General features: G+C 36.3%; 1 protein-coding gene across 1 annotated transcript in view; it reads left to right on the forward strand.

Annotated features, from left to right (window-relative positions):
- Positions 1-4486: 4486 nt before the first annotated feature.
- Positions 4487-21111, forward strand: part of LOC128168110 (collagen alpha-1(I) chain-like) — an 81297-nt gene continuing 64672 nt past the window's right edge. Inside the window, exons 1-34 of the mRNA XM_052834248.1 lie at positions 4487-4733; positions 5848-6069; positions 6515-6546; positions 6635-6751; positions 7155-7208; positions 7410-7517; positions 7633-7686; positions 7897-7950; positions 8066-8119; positions 8243-8341; positions 8599-8697; positions 9084-9227; positions 9541-9639; positions 11325-11432; positions 11626-11679; positions 11806-11913; positions 12172-12216; positions 12409-12462; positions 12585-12683; positions 13191-13298; positions 13427-13480; positions 14383-14481; positions 15421-15519; positions 15796-15849; positions 16352-16405; positions 16657-16875; positions 17310-17363; positions 17487-17540; positions 17915-18076; positions 18441-18548; positions 18921-19028; positions 19320-19427; positions 19636-19743; positions 20067-20120. Of these exons, the coding sequence (XP_052690208.1) occupies positions 4646-4733; positions 5848-6069; positions 6515-6546; positions 6635-6751; positions 7155-7208; positions 7410-7517; positions 7633-7686; positions 7897-7950; positions 8066-8119; positions 8243-8341; positions 8599-8697; positions 9084-9227; positions 9541-9639; positions 11325-11432; positions 11626-11679; positions 11806-11913; positions 12172-12216; positions 12409-12462; positions 12585-12683; positions 13191-13298; positions 13427-13480; positions 14383-14481; positions 15421-15519; positions 15796-15849; positions 16352-16405; positions 16657-16875; positions 17310-17363; positions 17487-17540; positions 17915-18076; positions 18441-18548; positions 18921-19028; positions 19320-19427; positions 19636-19743; positions 20067-20120 (3135 nt within the window). The 5' untranslated portion in view covers positions 4487-4645. The remainder of the gene's footprint in view (positions 4734-5847; positions 6070-6514; positions 6547-6634; positions 6752-7154; positions 7209-7409; positions 7518-7632; positions 7687-7896; positions 7951-8065; positions 8120-8242; positions 8342-8598; positions 8698-9083; positions 9228-9540; positions 9640-11324; positions 11433-11625; positions 11680-11805; positions 11914-12171; positions 12217-12408; positions 12463-12584; positions 12684-13190; positions 13299-13426; positions 13481-14382; positions 14482-15420; positions 15520-15795; positions 15850-16351; positions 16406-16656; positions 16876-17309; positions 17364-17486; positions 17541-17914; positions 18077-18440; positions 18549-18920; positions 19029-19319; positions 19428-19635; positions 19744-20066; positions 20121-21111) is intronic.

The following is a 21111-nucleotide window of genomic DNA, read 5'->3' on the forward strand; positions in this document are numbered from 1 at the left end:
TCTCAATAATTTTCTGTATACAGTGGAATGGCCAGGTAAAAAAATGACTTGGTATCTATTGTCTTGCATTTGTCTGTGAGATTTATAGCCGTTGACTAATAAACAATTCGTACTATTAATTATAGTGAACAGTAAAGGATGATAATGACACGAACATAAAAAAAACCCCCAATTTTCAAAACGTTGCAAGGTGCTTTATACTCCCAGTATCTTTTGTCCCAATTACTTTGGAATCATTAAATTTCGTGGGGGCCAATTTTCGTGGATTGTTTTTAAATTAATTTACGAGGTTCGTGGGGACGTAATTTCGTGTATTCTCTTGTATCTACAAAAGGAAATGTTACTTTATTACCATTATTAATTCGCCGATGATGTCAATTCGTGGTACCCACGAACTCCACGAAAATTGAGCCACCACGAAATCTAATGTACCAATCGTGAATTTCCAAGAATACAATGACAGTTTGGCTATTACATTTTCTACCGATACAGGATAAATCATTATTAATGTTTCAAAATATATCAAGTAATATAATAAAGGGTAATTTGATATATATTTCTACAATTTAATTTCAGTTGCCCATTATACATATACTTGTGGGATACTGATGTTATTTGTTTCAATTTGAATTAAAAACAAATATTTAATTGTTCTCATCACTTTTTAGCTCACCTGAGCCAAAGGCTCAAGTGAGCTTTTCTGATCACAATTTGTCCGTTGTCTGTCGTTGTCGTCGTCGTCGTCGTTGTCGTCGTCGTTGTTGTAAACTTTTCACATTTTCATCTTCTTCTCAAGAACCACTGGGCAGATTTCAACCAAATTTGGCACAACGCACCACTAGGTGAAGGGGATTCAAGTTTGTTCAAATGAAGGGCCACGCCCTCTTTAAAAGGGAGATAATTGAGAATTATTGAAAATTTGTTGGTATTTTTCAAAAATCTTCTTCTCAAAAACTATTCGGCCTAAAAAGCATAAACTTGTGTGGAGGCATCCTCAAGTATTGTAGATTCAAATCATGATCCCTGGGGGTAGGGTGGGGTCACAATTGGGGGATCAAGTTTTACATAGGAATATATAGAGAAAATCTTTAAAAATCTTCTTTTCAAAAACGATTAGGCCAGGAAAGCTCAAATTGGCGTGTAACTATCCTCAGATAGTGTAGATTCAAGTTTGTTCAAATCATGGTTCCCGGGGTTAGAGTGGGGCCACAATGGGGGATTGGATTTTTACATAGGAATATAAAGAATAAATCTTTAAAAATCTTCTTCTCAAAAACTGTTAGGCCAGGAAAGCTCAAATTAAATGGAAGCATCCTCAGGTAGTGTAGATTCAAGTTTGTTCAAATCATGGTCCCTGTGGGTAGAGTGGGGCCACAATAGGGGGATCAAGTTTTACATAGGAATATATAGAGAAAATCTTTAATAATCTTCTTCTCAAAAACTATTAAGCCAGAAAAAGCTCAAATTAAAACAGAAGCATCCTCAGGTAGTGTAGATTCAAGTTTGTCCAAATCATGCTCCCCGGGAGTAGGGTGGGGCCACAATAGGGGGATCAAGTTTTATATAGGAATATAAAGAGAAAATCTTTAAAAATCTTCTACTCAAAAACTATCAGGCCAGAAAAGCTCAAATTAAAATGGAAGCATTCTCAGGTAGTGTAGATTCAAGTTTGTTCAAATCATGGTCCCTGGGGGTAGGGTGGGGCCACAATTGGGGGATAAATTTTTATACAGGAATATATAGAGAAAATCTTTAAAAAAAATTCTTTTAAAAACTATTTTGCCAAGAAAGCTCAAATTGGCGTGAAACCATCCTCAGATAATTTAGATTCAAGTTTGTTCAAATCATGGTCCCTGGGGGTAGGGCGGGGCCACAATGGAGGATAAATTTTTATATATGGAGAAAATCTTTAAAAATCCTTCTTCTCAAAACTATTAGGCCAGGAAAGCCCAAATTTTAGTGTAAACATCCCCAGATCGTATAGATTCAAGTTTGTTTAAATAAAAGTCCAGGGGTAGGGTGAGGCCACAAGGGGGGATGAATTTTTACATAGGAATATATAGAGAAAATCTTTAAAAATCTTCTTTTTAAAGACTATTTGGCCAGAACAGCTTAAACTTGTGTAGAGGCATCCTCGGGTAGTGTAAATTCAAGTTTGATAAATCACAGTCGCTAGTGGTAGGGCGGGACCGTGATGGCGGTTTGAATTTTTACATAGGAATATATAGAGAAAATCTTCTTGGAAAGTTTTTGGTTCAAAACTCAGTACTTAGTGTGAAAGCATAGGTTATGCAGATTTAAGTTTGATGAAACCATGATACCCTAGAGAAAAGTGGGGCCACGAAGTGGGGGGGGGGGGGGGTATATAGGAATAGAGAAAAATCTTCTTACAGGTACAACAGCAAAAGGGGCTTGGTATTTACCAAAAAAAAGAGGTGGATAAAAATTGGCAGATTTTCAATTTTTTTAAGCAAGATCTACTGTACTTAGTTGTCAAGACATATTTTGATACTGTAATGCTAATTTGATCAGAATCAATTTAAGGCAATTGTTGCTCAGGTGAGCGATGTGGCCCCTGGGCCTCTTGTGTTACCATTATATCAATAATGCCTGTTTAGGAGGGTAACAGTTGAAATTGACACCCCACTGTCAACCGACGCGACGCGGAGGTTGACAATGGTTTTCTCGGGATGTCAATTTCAACTGATACCCTCCCAGGCATGCACTATTTATTTTATTAAACTGAATGTCTTAATTTTAGGGAAAATTTTACTGCTTATATAGAAATGTTGTGAGTTTTACGGCGAACCATACGCGCATAATTTTCGCGCATGTAACAATTCGTTGTGTTACCCGTTGAGGTAACGCTGAGGGTAATTATCAACTGCGTCTAAACCAATCAGATTTCAGTATTTAACATTTAAGTATAATAATAGATATATGTCTACCGATGAAACCTAGCTTAGTTTCAGGTCACATGGAAATATGATAAAACCCGACACATAGTCATCTAATTTTACGCAGAACATAGGAACGTATCATTCATATAAAAGACAAAATTTTAGACAAACCTCTAAATATTTACTTGAATCTAACTTACCTTTACAGACAATCATTACTGTATAAAAAAATCCGCAATGCATAATATTTGTACTTATGTTAAAATTGCATTTGCAGTGATATATAGGTCCAATGGGCCGGGTGTTTCTTTATTTATTTTGTATTACATATTTGTAATTTGGTATAAAACATATCACTATAATGAATTACTTACTTACATGTACTTACTTACTTACTATATAAAATTTCAGGTCAGCTGAAATTTTTGGTTCAATTTAAATTTTCAAGTCTTTCATGTTTTTGCGTAAATAATTCACATGGATGTTATTTCATGATATTTTTCTTCCACATTTTATATGGAAATATAATAATAACACACACAAAGTTATTTTATTTGACGCGAAACATAAAAGTATATCATGTATATAAAGTATCAGGTCATTCAGGTCTTTAATATTTCTTGTCCTGGTCCAAACACTGTTTCACTTCCGGTTTGTCAGAGTAACTGCATAGGAGAGTTGATTAAAATCAACCCCCCCCCCCAAAACTGAAATATTTCGTGAAAATAAATTTATGCCCAGTAGAGCATTACTTAGTATATGGATGAGATAAAACGAATATTTAATTACAAAGTCAAATTGTTTAATAGCGTCACCATCAACAAAAAATCCAGAAAAATGGGTTTCCATTTACGCAGAAAAGTTTTAAGTGTTTCCAGAGCATGGATCTTGGATACGATGATGTTAGTCCAATGATACACATGACGGCAAGTCAGATTTTATACTCTGCCAAAACAAAACCAGTCAGCGAAATTTCCAACAAAAGCTAAAAAAGTGGCACTTATTGATGCAAAGACTGTCAGTCTATGAAAACGTACGTGGATTTACTGCAAAATTGATGCACACATTGCATCTAATGCTCACACTGTTTGTTTACATGTACTCATGAAATCAGTCTTTCGATGTTGTAGAAACCAAAGTACTCGATATTTTACATCTTTTAAATCAAGGCCTGATTTACGAAATGCAACATTAAGGTGTTTTTTTAATTTATTAAATAACTTATAAAACGTCTTAATTTATTTCAAAGCTATTTAATCTTTACTTGAAATGAATTTTGTAGCTTAATAAAAAAAAGTTTTAAATTTGATTTTCACTTGCAAACGTTGCTAAGCTATTTTGACATTACCCCTCAATTTTAAAGTTTTATATTCGTTTAGTTCATTAGGGGTCACCGCACGTTACAGTTTCCCAGTCTTTTCTATGGCAAGTCGAGATCACCGAGAGATAAGCTAGCCGAAGGTTTCTATCAAGACAAAGTTTACATCACATAAACGTTGCAGTTTTGGAGAAAAAAACCGGTTTTGTAAAAAAGACAGCGATTGGCTAACTTGCGCAACTTTGCTGACTTAGTAAATTTGCAAAAACTTCTTGCAATCGACAAGTGATAATTCCTAAGAATTTTACTTCTGCTTGTTTTAAAGCAGAGGTTTCCATAAGCCTGGGAAACAGGCATGACCATTTTCCTTTAATTTCTATATATAATGTATATTACATTTTGACGAACAAAATCAAAATTTTGCAAAATGAAATCGTACACTTGTGTGCGATGGGGATCCTTATTATTGTTTTCTTGGATAATCAGTGCAGCAGAGATTGACTATGCCAGGAACGGTGAGTATTTCTTCTCACTACTGAAAACAAAACGAGCAGAGATCATTCAAATTTAATAGACTGTTCGTGGCATGTGTAGCTGAAATTGCTCCAAGTTCAGTGTTTGCAATGGAAAGCCGTGCACTGAGATGCATTTACATAAAAAGCGATAACAAAAAAAAAAAAAAATAAAATAAAAATCAATGCATCATTAATCCTCGAATCAAATTAATTAAAAATCGCATTGGTAAGATTAGGTTATTGAAAACCTCGTTCTTTTGCCTGGTATTATTTTCTAAAAGGAAAATCATAATTTTAGAAAATCATTGTTTATGCTAAATAAGAGGTAACCTAGAGGTAATTGGTTTATGTTTTATCAGTTGTTTCAATTGTTAAATGATTGTTTTCAATTTCTGTAATTGTGAATTTTAATAGGATGTATAATTGACATGTCGATCTTTCTCACGATCAATTATGATTACACGTGTGTGTATGTGTTGTGCGTGTATATTTATACACACACACATACACACACGTTCATACTCGAACATAGATAAACGTTTGAGTATTGGGTTCGTTTAATTTTTATTTATATACACATACACACATATGTGATATATAAACACACACACAACACATACATACACATACAACATATGTATGTAACCATGTTGTTGTACATTTATGTATAACTTTTTAATGATATCATCTAATACTTGTATATTTAAGTCATATGCCACGTAAACAAAATTTGAAATTAAAGTTGATCGTGGGATCGACATGTGTACCGCTATGTTATATGTACATTAAAAGTTTAAAATTCATCAATTTAAACTTAACTTTAACAGTTTATAAACTGTTACAGTTTAATTTTAATTGATAAATTTAACACACACGTGTATAATAACTAGGCATCCAAAAAAATTCAGATCTAATGTATAGATATTTTGTATATAAGCTAGTAAAATATATAATATGAAAATAATTGTTGCATTTGGTATTTCTTGTCTATTTTTGTACAAGAATTCCAGCCTATTTTTAATATTTTGTGTATCTTTTGAGGTATCTTAATGTTTGCCCGCATATTTTTTAACACAAGATTATCTAAAACTTTATCATTACGTTTAACTTGCAGGTTTTCCCGAGGGATGCGTTGTCAACGGACAGTTTTATGCAGTGGGCGACACCTTTATTCCGGACCCGGCCAATTATCCGTGTGCAGAGCACATTTGCGTTAAAGGAGATGATGGACCAATCGACAGGCTGAACCGTAATATAGAGTGCCCGGATCTTGGCTGTCCATCGGGACAACAACCGATCTTTGAATATGGGAAATGTTGTCCCGAACGATGCGAAGGTAATACATGTACTAGCAACTTATGGCCACTTAAACTGTCCATCCCGAACTGTACAAAAGGACCATCAGTAAAGATCTACATTCTGTAAAAGTGGCTATTTACGCTGGTGCTAAAGTATGCTTTTTCTGCAGTCAATGCGCTTGGGTAATAAATTCGCAGATGCATGATTTACCACACTAAAATATAGATTCATTTAACCATACGCGCGGGGGTATTTTACGCGGTGTAAGTAAGCTTTCCGCGCAACTAGTGTAAACCCCCCCCCCCCACGCTTAAAAAAACTTTTTCAGTTTATTTCTTTATATGGTTTCGAAACCAGGGTATCTCTTCATTTTAGATACATGTTTATGCACTGGTCAATGGAAATCTATTTACTAGTTTTGAAAATTATAGAAACTTATTTTTATATTGAAATGTATTTACGTACTTTCATTGTATTTTTAGCGGCAACATTTGTACAAAAAGAAGCTGCAAAGGTAAACATCATAAAGTTTGAATCAAATTTGAATTTAAACTTTTTATAGAAAAATAAAAAAAGATTAAAATTTTTTTTTTTGAACACAGGAGATGTTTGTTCCTGCGGATGCAGGTAAACTTGGGGCAGTGATTGGCAAAGAGGCATTCGTTGTAGCAGACGAGAAGGCGGGAGGTGCTGCCGTCGCCCCGTACCCTTACCCAGGGGTAAGACATGCCACTAAAACATGGCGGACATACGGAGTGAGACAGTTGTGCTGCCATGTGTACATAATTAATGGTTTAGTTTAGGGTTATTGGATGAATAAGCGCTTCAAAGACTTGCAGATACATATATGTAGAAATTATAAGTGATTTTAAAGCGAATTGTACAATCCGGATGTATAAGTACATGTACCAAGTGAATATAGACAAGTGTGTACACATGTGTTAAATTGAACAATATTTAAATATTTTAGATGACTTAAGTTCGAAGCATCTCAAATTTGTTATCAATGTTTATCTATAAATCATTTTAAACTTATCATTGTTTAAAAGTCCTTTCTTTTTAGAATGCATAAACACATATGAAAATGTAACGTGACTATGAGTGTGATTCTGATGTTTTCAGGTTGGTGTTGGCATGCCCGGACCAAGAGGCCCACAAGGACCCCCCGGACAACCGGTAAGCCGGCTCCCTCGTATGGCGTTACCAACATTAATGTAGATAAAACAACTACCGGAAATATCACTAGGCTTCTTAAAGTGGCGGATCTAGAGAACATATATATATGTACAAAGCAAACAAAATAAAAATATTAAAAGCACTAGAAATGGCACGATAATGAATATGGAAATAATTTTATTTTTTCTTTGTTTATCATAGGGATCCCCTGGATTTCCTGGTCCTCGTGGCGAGAATGGAGAACCGGGACCTAGCGGACCCCCAGGTCCAAGGGGGTTTCCCGGACCAACCGGTCAAAATGGAAACGACGTAATTGTTTGACTTAAACAATAAATGCATGATTTTATTTCAATCTCTTTAATCATTTTTGTGGGTTTTTGTTTGCAATCTACGATACTCAGTGCCAATGGTTGTTTGTTGTAAGGGAGATGAGGGTTTGCCAGGAGAACAGGGACCCCCGGGACAAACAGGAGAACCCGTGAGTTTAGCTTACTAGTACTGATATAGGAGTTATACATAGAGCAGATTTACAGGTTTACATAATTTGTAACCAGAGGTACAGCATGGATTATAGAAAATATTAAAGAAAAATAAATGTTAATACGATTTTCTGATTTTCGCAGTTTCATACATCAATAATGTGAATATAAGATATTTCAAATGTAAATGGCTGCTTCTATTTTTAAAGGGTAATCCAGGAAGTCCAGGAATGCCTGGGATGCCTGGAATGAAAGGACACAGGGTAGGTGGAGAGAGAGAGAGAGAGAGAGAGAGAGAGAGAGAGAGAGAGAGAGAGAGAGAGAGAGAGAGAGAGAGAGAGAGAGAAATATTTCTGATTAATTATTTATTTATCGTAGGGTATGCCTGGAGGGCCTGGAATGACTGGGGAGGCAGGGAAACCTGGAGACAAGGTCAGTTTGAAAAAACCCCCAAAAAGACCATTTAAACATTCTTTTTATCAGATTTTCCGCAATTATTTTTATGACTAGCATGCTAATGCATTATCTAATATTATCTAATGCTGCATGATTTAGGGCCCAGTTGGACCAGTAGGCCCCCCTGGAAGCCCCGGACTAATGGGGCCGGCCGGAGCCCCCGGAGAGAGGGGTCGTGACGGACCAGATGGGACACCGGTAGGTCATAGTTGTGATTGGTCAACTGATCAATCGATTATTGGCTTAAATATATAATGACGTTTTGTGCCATTGTCGATTTTTTTTATAAAAACCCGAGCGCCACGAATCTCAAATTTTTATTAAATAAACTAAGTTATGTATTTGAGATGACTTTGAAAATTATTTTTTATTACTAATTGCTTTTAGCCATTCGATATAGGTATAACTACTCTGAATTAATTAAAAGAAATAATAGCACGCTATTTTTTATTTAGGGACTTCGAGGTTTGGACGGAAGTCCTGGAGAACAGGGACCCATGGGTCCAATAGGACCCCCCGGATCCCCGGGATTTCCTGGGAGCATAGGAGCAAAGGTCGGTGATTCAAAACCAAGCAATGGGTACATGTACAAGAAAATATTAAAAACTTAAACAAATATAATTAATGTTGATATATTTCAATCCTTAAAAAAATTCTGCACTGTTGGAAGAAGTCTTTAGCATTCATTTTAAGATTTAGATTATGTGTTCATTTAACTCTGTTATAGCTATCAGGTTTGTTATCTGGTCACTTTATTAATTAACTCATGTCATGCATGAAAGTAACCGATTTTACGCTGAAGAAATTGTAATTCTATTCTCGAGCTTCGATGGGGGGGGGGGGGGGATAGAAAACACACGACTCGATTGTTGGAAAAATAAACATATAAATTCACAGACTACTATAAATGTTAGTATTCTATATAACCTGAATTTTACAGGGCGATGCCGGTGTGAGGGGAGCTAATGGTGAGATGGGAATGACCGGACCACCAGGCGCTAATGGACTACCAGGGCCCGTAGGTGAGCCTGGGCGGCCCGGGGCACCGGGCACCGATGGCGCAACTGGACCAAAGGGAGAAATGGTAATTCAACAGAGTGTTAGATCCATCGATACTACAAATAAACAGTATCAATCTTACAATTAAATTGGAATTTTTACGGGTTGCTATTATTTCCGAAATTTATTTTGATTTCTGATTTCATTTCAAACTTGAAAGAAGCAGTTTTACATTGTTTTTATCATTTTCAATTTAAAAAGCGCTAGAATTATATCATAAAAAAGGAAATGAATCTAATATTTTGGTATCAAAACGCAAAAATTTACACCAGCAGATCAAAATATGGCGACTCCTAAGATCGTGAATCAGACTAAATGCAGTAAACACTCTTTTTTAGGGTATGCAAGGTGCACCTGGAAGTCAAGGGTTCCCCGGACCCCAGGGGCCCTCGGGACAGGCCGGAGAGCCGGGAACACCCGGAGACAGGGGAGACACTGTGAGAACAACTTTATTTTTATAATGCAGTCAATTTGTTAATTTCTGATGCGTTTTGAGTTCTCTACACTTATTACGTGATTTGACTGGAGTTACGTAGACTTAGTATGTGATAGTGTTAGAACCAATAGACTTATTATGTGATAGTGTTAGAACCAATAGACCTATTATGTGATAGTGTTAGAACCAATAGACCTGTTATGTGATTGTATCAGGGCTACATTGACGTATTACGTGATAAGATCAGAGTTACATCTAGTCTTACTATGGTATAGGGCCAGCGTTACATAGACCAATTATGTGATAGGGTCAAAGTGACATATACTCATTACTGTAAACGTGGAAATTTTGACGATGTGTTAATTTTGACTATGTTGGCGATTTTTATTTTCTCGTCAAAATTTCCACTCGCCAAACTTCACATCATATATAGAGCGTATTAATACCAGAATTTTTTATCGGCATTATCCCGTTAGGACTAGATCAAAGTTAATGATACAAAACACGTAATTAGCATTGAAAAAACCCATAAAATCTAAACAAGCATGTTTTAAATGCAATTATCACTCAATCGTCACAACATTCTATAATAACTTTGCGTGCGTAATTATCATGCCGTGTTTGACCTACTTTGTTACCTCAGGCAATATCGTATAGTGAATAAAAACAAAATACAAAGAACAATTTTATTCCATCAAATCTGTACAGACTTTTTTTTCAATCAAAGTTTAATTTTATTAATACCAACGCTTGTAAAAGAGTTCGCAAGAAAGTCGCAATCCTTTGCTGATAACATCATGAACTTTATGCATCCATTTTGCATGAAGCGGTTTAATTGTCGACGTTCTCATGTCTATGTCAACATAGCCGATGTTTTCCCCCGGCTTTTGATTTTCTAGTTTCTGGCGAACTTTCTCAGAGTACCAATTTTGAAATTCGGTTTAGAGACGGTCTTTGTATTTCTTATTAACTGTTTGATCTAGCGGCTGTAATTCGTCAGTACAACCCGCCGGTACGAACACATATCGAATGTTAGCTTTTTTCAATGCTGATAAGACTTTTTTGCTTATATGCGCTGCAAACACATCGAAAATAGCTAATGCCGGTTGATTTATTTGTGCCACGGGTAGGTATTCGCGAACAGCCTCAACATACGGGACGATAATCCCCTCAATGTACTCTAACATCGTTTCCTCGGTAGACCAGTGATTAGGTGAGTGGGTAATTGCCCAATCATCCGTAAGTTTATATTTGGATGACACATAGATGTAGTTCCCTAATATATGAGTTGTGGGGGTAATAAGTGACCATCTAGAGTCACACAAAACAAAGCGGTGATTTGTCGCTTATCCCCCAAGCCGGCGAAGTTGACTTGTCTCGCGCCTAGTTCCATTGTCCAGGAACACTGAGGGATCATACAATTTAATCAAAGAAAGATAACCCTAACCCTGGCATTATAAGAAATCAAAGATAAATAACTCTTACTCTTATTCAAATATTCGTCAAAATTAAAACTCGCCAATTGTCTCTTACTAAAAAATCGTCAAATTTTGAACTCGTCAATATAACCACGTTTACAGTATATGATAGGGTCACAATTAAATAGACCTATTGTGTGATTTGGTCAGATTTACTTATACTTATAATGTGACAGTGTCTCAGTTACTTAGCCTTATTATGTGATAGGGTCAAGATGGAACCCCTGGTCGTCAAGGTGACATCGGAGAGAAGGGAAACACCGGAGCACCTGGAGAACAAGGGTTACCTGGACTTGCCGGACAGGAAGGGAAGAGGGTATGTATAGTCTACATGTATGTCGACAATAGCTATATATTATTTATATGATAATTGATCTAAAATTTATTCTGCTTTGAAAAGAACACATTCCATAAAACGTTAAAGAATGTATGAAATTATAATAATAAACGTTCATTATGAAATTATGAAAATGACTGAGCAGTACTTGTTCTATTGATTTGATTGACAGGGACCTCCCGGGCCCCCAGGACAACAAGGGCCAGTCGGATTAACAGGAGAAAGGGTATGTATATTTCAAGGAAACAAAATACAAATTAAAAGAAAACTCGGACATTTTGTGAGAATACACAGAGATAAAATTTAAATTTACGATTATATAGTCAAATTTTATAAACATGTATTCCTTCAGGGATCCCCTGGAGCAACTGGATTGCCAGGACCACAAGGCTCGCCTGGATCTTCTGGGAGACCCGGGGAGAGGGGACAAGCAGGGGAGCCAGGAATCTCCGGAGACCCGGTACAGTACCTAATCCTTTAAAACCTTGTATAAGTGTTACAATAAAGAAAAAAGAAGGAATATTAAGATAAACATTAAACAAATTAAATTCAACAAAAGAGCCTGTTGTTTTTCAGTTATCTCTGTGATTTTCATATAGTTAGAGAGACTTTGTGCATATTTTTTCTTGCAGTTGTGTGTCATTTTTGAAACACAAATGGTTTAGAATCTATCGTTGGTTTATTTTTTTTAAAAACCCTTTATTTGTTTGGTCTACAGGGGATACAAGGAACACCCGGATTTCAAGGCCCACCTGGACCAAGGGTAGGTGCACGTCCTATGGAAGTTGCTTTTTCAGTATTTTTTGACAGTCAAACATACTGGTATGGTAAATTTCTTTAAAAATACCGTTTATAAACATATATTAATGTACTCTTCCTCCGAAATATCAAAAGAATAAATGACAAACAATCTAAGTTCATTGGTTATCCTTGATAATTTTTATTTCCGTTACAGGGTAGACCAGGAAAGAGTGGTAACCAAGGGCAACAGGGAGAACGCGGACAACCTGTAAATATTCATAAAATATATACTAGTAAATGTATACTATTCAGCATTGAAATTTCGTGTAATCAATGTGACATCGCCTTAATAGAGTATAATACAACTGTTCCTCGCCTGTGTTTGTATAGGGACTCGCAGGAAAAGACGGCAAAAACGGAGAAGCTGGCCCCCCCGGCCCCCCAGGAAATCCAGGACTCCAGGGACCCAGTGGAATCGTCGGAGAGTCGGTAGGGCTAATTACCTGGTTGGACTTCTAGTTTTATTTAAATTTGGTGCATGCATATAAGGAATAAGGAATCATTTTTTGAGTATTATGAGGTGATAATTTCGGTCGGGGTGTGATCAAATCCAATAAAGCCCGAAGGGCTTTGTGATAGATTTGATCACACCCCGACCGAAATTATCATCTCATAATATTCAAAGAATGATTCCTTATTATTTATATTTATATGATTTTAAGCCATCATACGATTATATATTTAGATATAAATAAGCAAACCCCGTTGGCCCCTCGATTTGGCGTCATTTGTATTATGGGTTATATAGTACAAAATCGATACGTAGTGTTATCACAGGCAAAGACACTGGAAAATGTAAATATAGATAAATAATCAAATACCGAAAACCTAAATACGTGATTCAGGCGGTATAGCAAGCTTTGTATTTTATTTTTATAATGATTTATCTGTTTAGTATTGACCATAGTGAAACTGACAATCTTGTATTTGCTATAGGGTCTCCCAGGAAGAGACGGTGACTCTGGACCCCCGGGTCGTCAAGGAGGGAGAGGTGTACGTGGACCGGCCGGTCCCCCGGGACCCGAAGGACCAATAGGCATTCAGGTTTGTGTATTATTACCGACAAATATCTCACTGAAACAGAATTTTAAGCCTTTTTAAACAATCTTAATCTGTCAAAATAATTGCAATTTTTAAAAAAAATATATTAATTCTGTGTTTTGTTTATTTAGGGGCCACAAGGAGAGAGAGGAGAAACTGGTGTCGCTGGAGATCCTGGATTCAATGTAAGTCACTTTTATAAATAATACTCTTTATATTCTGGATACTGTCTGAGGCTTATTCTAACACACTGCAGCATCTAAGGGAGTTAACTTGGTTGACAAGAATGTTCTGAAAGTCAAAATTTGATACCTTGCTCCCATATTTATCATCAGTAGTTGCAAAATAAAAATTTTTAAGAAATGTCTATGTAATCATTTTTTCATTTGTAGATTTCCAATATTGGTTTTTTATTTAGCTCACCTGAGCTGAAAGCTGAAAGGGGGGGGGTTGTAGGGTGAGGCCATAGTGAGGGATGAATTTTTACATATGAATATATGGAAAAAGTCTTTAAAAATCTTCTTTTTTGAAAACTATTAGGCCAGGAAAGCTTAAACTTGTGTGGAGGCATCCTCATGTAGTGTAAATTCAAGTTTGTTAAATCATAGTTCCGAGGGGGGGGGGGGGGTGTAGGGCAGGGCCGCAGTGGGAAATTAATTTTTAGATAGGAATATATAGAGAAAATATTTAAAAATATTCTTGGAACTTTTTCAGTCCAAAAAGCAGTAACTTATGTGAAAGCACAGGCTGTGCAGATTTGAATTTGATGAAACCATGATTCCCTAGAGCAAAATGGGGGGGGGGGGGGGGGTGTATAGGAATTGAGAAAAATTTTCTTACAGGTACAACAACAAAAGGGGCTTGGTATTTACCCAAAAAATATGTGGATAAAAATTAGTAGATTTTCATTTTTTTTAGCAAGATCTACTGTACTTAGTTGTCAAGATATTTTGATTTTGATACTATATTGCTAATTTTATCAGAGTTAAGGCTATTTTTGCTCAGGTGAGCTATGTGGCCCTTGGCCTCTTGTTTGATTTTTTATTTTTGCTGAATGTTATAAGCTTACACTTATTTATCATCGCAGGGGCCACCTGGAGGACCAGGTGTTCCGGGAGATAACGGAAAAACCGGCGAACCCGGCGCCCCGGGACCAAACGGTGAGCCGGGAGTTCCAGGGGAGAGGGTGAGTCAATGCTACAGTGGAAAAACATCAGCTTATGCAATCTAATAAAAAAAAAAGTGTTAGCCGATGTATTTTGTTTATGTTAGATAATATCAAGGTAATGCAAAACAGATAATCCAAAAATTTTCTATAAACAAATTTTTCTGGAAAAAAAAATGAAAAAAAAAATAATATTTTGTTTGTTTGAGTAAAATCTAATTTTATGATTTAAAGCTTGATCAAAGAAAATCAAACTTCACAATTTTTGCCCACATCGCCTCGTACTATATTTGATTTGATTTGAACAAATTTTATTATGTGTGCTCATATTACATGTACATAAATTAATTGGACAGCAGGCATAGCCTACATGTGTATGTAGCCTTCTCTATTAAGTACAAGGTACAATTAATATAATAATGAATATATAATCCAATTATAATGTAGCTTTTAATTTAGAATTTTATTTTAATAAATGCCCGTAATAAAGCATAATACTGCTTATTATGAAAGAGTAGAGGAAGAAAAAAAAATAACTTACCATTTAAGTATCCTTCCGGGGAATGTAAAATGAAAATTTCATTATACAGTCTGAGCACTGGTTATAATTGTGTCCAAACTTCAGGCCCTTACTGTAAAAGGAAGACAAGTTAAACATTTTTAAATGATATCGATAGAAGGCCAAGTTGCACAAAAAATCAAATTAACCCCTTCTGCCCTGGTATTTGATGGGTATGATTCATATTTATCTTAAGATAAGGGATTGAAATTAATTAACTTTTACATAATATTTAAGCCTCTATTTTGTGTATATTTGAGAAAACATTTCAAATAAAAAATTTCACGGTTGTTTAATTTGGTATTAACTTTAGAATAAAAAAAACCCATCTCAAATAAAAATCATGAAATTGTTGATCTACTGTGATTAAAAGTCTATAATACTTGAATTGTTGTTTTCAGGGTGAACCAGGAATACAAGGAGAGCCAGGACCGTCCGGACCGAGGGGTCCCACCGGAGAACGGGGGACATCCGGCCCCCCAGGAGAACCAGGACCACCGGTACTCCTTTCAAACACCTCTCTCTCTCTCTCTTTCTCTCTTCTCTCTCTCATATCTCTCTCTTAAAATTTTTTGATATTATCTTGAACAAAATGTCATATATTTGGTTTATATTATATATGTGAAAGATAGAGACCTTTATAAAATATGATAAAACACTTGCTTATTCTAAATTTTTAACTCGATTTTATTCTACTGCATTTTATTTTGTGTGTGCGATAATTTTTTTTTCTAAAGATTTTATATCAATTCATATTATTTTTGTTTCTATTCCAGGGACCACAAGGACCAATCGGAGAGCGAGGAGACACGGGCAGTCCCGGAGTCGTGGTCAGTAACCCCACTCAATCAATCAATTCAACCATCAGTTTAATTGATTATTAATTCCGGAGACATATACATCATTAAACATATCATTTTCTTTACCTGAAGGTTAAAAAAGTTGTACATGTATAAGCTACTGGGAATAAAATTAATAACTATAGCCATTTTCAAAACGGTTTGAAATGTTAAACTACGCGGTTTTTTTTGTAAGCTAAGTCGGGGCTTGTCACAACCTATTTGTACATGTACATATAGTTAGGACGACATTCATGACATTTGTCCAAACTCTCTAATAGATACAATCGTAACCCTATGCATATATAGGCTGATTATCTTAAAATCGATTTTATCGCTAATGATATAATGTGTGTAGCTATTTCAACCCACTTTTGTCTGCACAGTTATGACTAATTGTTTGAGCTGCATATAAATGACATCTACGTTTACTTATAAATGTACATGTACATGTATAATTATACACTACAAAGATATTCTCGTTTGATTTCAGGGATTACCAGGAGATTCCGGGCTACCAGGACCAAGAGGGTCACGTGGAAACAGGGTAAATGATCTTATAATCCACTATTTCAAGGATGTCGGAATACGAGAAATATGTTCATATACATTCCACATTGTTTATTTTAGGAGTATAACTGATATTAAATTGTATCAAATTACCCCTGCGCCGGTACAGACTTGATAATATGCATAGCTTTTAAATCATTAGGATTTTTTTTTATTCATCCAACTGTTCGTTCGATTTGCTATAGGAAGAAGGAAAGAAGATAATACACTTTGCAATTATTTGAATAGGGCCCTAGAGGTCTGGCGGGTAATGACGGAATCCCTGGTGAACCGGGTGCAGAGGGATTGAAAGGCGAACCCGGTCCCCCCGGCCCTATCAACACCGCGCCAGCCTTACCGGGTCCCCGAGGAGATCCAGGTCTCCCTGGAGAGCCGGGGACACCCGGATCAGACGGACCAAGAGGATATCCAGGAAATCCCGGACCTGTAGGGGAGCGGGGTGTTCAGGTAAAGTGTGGTTTCCGATCACAGATTGTCGGAAGTATTCGAATGGTTCGTTTCTATCGAATACATATACTAGTACCTTGATAGATACTGGGAGAAAGCTCGTTACTTTTGCTTTTGTTTTCATCTGAGAATTTCTTTTATAACTGAGTCGGAAGTTTTTTCTTAAAGACTCAAGGAGATCATTAAACTTTAGGAATATGCGATAACAAAAGTAGCACGTTTTAATGCTAGTACATGTATGTCGATCACGTGTATGTTTTCTTTGAAGTCAAGTTAAGTGAAATTAAATATATCACATCATTTAAACTGTGTGATTTCATTAAATGCTGATATTTTAAATTGAATTTTAAATTAGCATCTTTCATTTTAGAAACGTATATCTAAGATATGATTTTAAATTTTTATACATGTACCTATTTATTTCAATACTTTAGGGAGACCCAGGCCCCCCAGGGCTATCTGGAGAGATTGGGGCTCCTGGCCCACGGGTATGTAAATAATCCGAGACGAGTTATACTTGAAAAATATGTATTATTTTCATGATCACCCGTTTTACATGGCATAACAATATGAATTTCAAGACAGCTATGGATATATCAATTGAATTATAGGGAGATCCTGGTCCTCGTGGATTCCAAGGGGAGCAAGGAATATCCGGAGAAAATGCAAGTACACTTTATCTAAAATGTTACTTATGTACATGTCTGATCCAACGTATATGTATTTAAAGCAAGGTGTCACCAATGACCTGTGCCCGGGTTGGTGTCATAGATACGTGAAATCATCGGAAATTTGACTGTCAATGTGGAATATAGTTACGATTTTGAAGTAACATAGGCCACTTAACTGGCCTGCAATCTGAATTTATTATCGTCGTCATGCGATGTCTTCGTCCATCAGTCGTAAACATTTTCATACTGATAACATGCACTGTATAAATCAACATTCCATCTCTTTACGCTTAACTAATTAGAATTAGTATATCAGACGGGTTTTGTTGACCACCCAGTCTTATTAATATTGAGTTTGATTTATGCAGGGAAGACCAGGGGAATCTGGTGGCAAGGGAGAAGTCGGAGAAGCTGGGCCTCAAGGACCGCCCGGGACGCCCGGTTCACCCGGACGATCTGGCCCACAGGGTCTACCGGGCGAAGCCGGCCCAACTGGAGCCCCGGGAGAGATGGGACGACAGGGAGACAGGGTAGGGTTCAACATAATTCCAAATATATCTGAAGAAACGATACCCAAATTGCCATAAGGTTTCACTGAATAGTTTGTAATGTTGTTCATGCCTTTTTCTGACATCAGTTGAATCCTCGGTTGAATTCTCAGACAAAAGTATGGGAGATAAGTTGAATAATTTATGATAAGTAAATCAATTTTTAAAAAGGATAAATGATACGTTTAATGGTATTTCATATCATTTTTAAAACATATTGTTTTAAAAGTTAATTTGTTTGTGTGGTATTTAACCAAAGATCTTGGTTTTAAGGGAGACCGAGGAGAAATAGGCGCCCCAGGTTAATTTGTTTGTGTGGTATTTAACCAAAGAACTTGATTTTAAGGGAGACCGAGGAGAAATAGGCGCCCCAGGACCAGTGGGCCGACCCGGAGACGATGGCAGCGACGGACGCGACGGAGCACCGGGCGAGCGCGGGAACTCCGGGCCACAGGTAACTGCCAATCACTACATGTGGGCTAAAAGGGGCGCCCATCTTTATATTCTTAATCGTAAGCACATGACAGTGCTTTTTATCGAATGTACAAACATTTACCCCTTGTTTTTTTTCTCTCCCGAAACGTAGAGTGCCTTTTTAAATCAAAGGAGCAAACATTTTTTTAAAAATCGAAATAATACAAATCTTTAAACCACCCCAACCCCTACGGAGAAAAATATAAAAATTAGTCCTATTGCTAAAATGTTGTTCCGATAGAAAGTGTTTTGGTAAATCTCTCACTTTCACAATGCGTCGTTGAATATGAAGATCTATAAATTAAGAACACGGTAGACGTAAATTTCATGCTGATTTTTTCCATTGTCCTAGGGTCTTCAAGGACCCCCCGGCCCATCCGGTCCCCAGGGTGAGCGAGGCGCCCCCGGGTACCCCGGAGCCACAGGAGAAATGGGTCCACAAGGAGAGCAGGGTCTGATGGTAAGTATCATCATCGATAGAAAACAGTGACCATTTGGTGAGAGTCAGAATAGAGATAACACATTTGTACTAATATGCTGAAATGTATTACACTTCGAACTGTACATAGTTCTTCGTAATAATTAAGCAAGAAAAACGAATTAAAAAAGTCTTTTGACTTAATAACTAGAACGACTCTTACTCATCCTGTGTAGCAAGCAATAATCAAACAGACTTAATTTAACAGGTTAATATTATTGAATATTAGTATGTGATAATAATGAATATTCATCAACTGCTCTAATTTGAAAGGGATCACCTGGAGAACCAGGAAGGAATGGTTTGGATGGACTGAATGGGCCACCAGGCTCACCTGGTCCCGTCGGACCTCAAGGTCCAGACGGACCTCCAGGAGAAAATGTAAGTTCACCTGTTAAAACTTATTTTGCCAGTTCAAATTTTGCTCATACATACGACGAAAAAACGGACAAATGAACAATCCAACATATATATATTCCCTTTTTATTTTAGAATTTCATAGTCCTTAATAAATTGAATCTGAACATTTTCTTTTTTCTTGTATGATATGTGCGCAAGTAGAATGTTTATATGTGTATTTTTCATACAGGGTCCTGCTGGTATGAACGGATCACCCGGTGCACCAGGAGCCTCTGGAGAAAAGGGTCCTAGGGGACCTACAGGTCCTTCCGGCCTTCCTGGACCCCCAGGACCTCAGGTATAGTGGCTGATACTCAACATCATTTACTTAGTAACTCCTTGGAGAAGAACATATTGAATATTTCAACCGTAGAGAAAATAAATAAAATCCATTAAAATTTAAATAAAAAAGTACGCTTTGTTGTGCAAAGATCTCATTTTTGATGATTCACTGTTTGAAGGAGTGAATTGTTGATCACAGGCATATATATATATATATATATATATATATATATATATATATATATATATATATATATATATATATATATATATATTCAGTTTGAAATTGAAATGACATAACGATTTAGTGAATGTGTTTGGTGGTTCGTTTTCATTTAGGGACCCCAAGGACCTACGGGTGTGTCTGGTCCCCAGGGTGAGCGAGGAGAGAGGGTAACTATTAAATGTATTCCTAACTAATGAATGATATGTGAAACCTTGCAAATACTCACACATTTCATGAAGTTAGTTAAACGTACTACTGGTATGCCTATAGTATTAGTGAACATGGCTAAAAGTACCCGGTATACTTTAATTTAGTAAACGTAAGTTTTCTTTAAAAATAACTACAGATATTTTATTTAGTTACCAGTTGTACAGTTCCCCAGAAAAAAAAAATCTCCATTCTGATCTGGTTGTTGAAAAAATAAATTGATAGCCGGTTTTTTTACTGCACAGGGAGAAGCGGGAGAATTTGGTATAATGGGTGCGCCGGGACAGCCAGGACCCGCCGTAAGTGTCTCTTCTTATTATTAAAGGGTTTTATTCTGATAAGTTCATTTAATTTATTAAAGGTTTTCTGCATATTTAAATGAATTACAGTGTGAAATTCTGCGTATTTTGATGAGTTGATTTATTCACTTTAAGCAAATTTTAACCAGTTAATTATTTTGTAATTCGATACAATTAATTTTTTTTTAATTTTATCAAGGGTATACACTCTTTGTGTATATTAATGCTATGTTTCGCATTTTACCGGAAACCTAAAAGGTACAATTTTATGGAATATCAACAACTAATTTTTGAAACATAAATTATGTACTTAAAACTTATGTTGCAGGGTGCCGTAGGAGCCCCCGGAGATAAAGGAGAAACTGGGAGCAGAGGCAATAAGGTGCATTCTTTTATACTTACATTCAGTGTACATGTTCACTTAATTATGTTTAATTGCATTGGAAATCTGCGACACTCAATTTTTAATAACACATGTGAAGCCTGATAGAGGCATATGAGCACAAGTTAAAGTCATCACCCGTTTTCAATAGATATATTATTAATATAAACATTTTTTGGCTCTCGTCGGTCCTGTAACAAACCAGGCCGTGCAGACAAATTGAATGCTGCGCAAACTAAAGCAGAAAATCGCATGTCTTTCAATTCACTG

The sequence above is a fragment of the Crassostrea angulata genome, chromosome 1 (genome assembly GCF_025612915.1).
Source record: "Crassostrea angulata isolate pt1a10 chromosome 1, ASM2561291v2, whole genome shotgun sequence".
Classification (NCBI taxonomy): domain Eukaryota; kingdom Metazoa; phylum Mollusca; class Bivalvia; order Ostreida; family Ostreidae; genus Magallana; species Magallana angulata.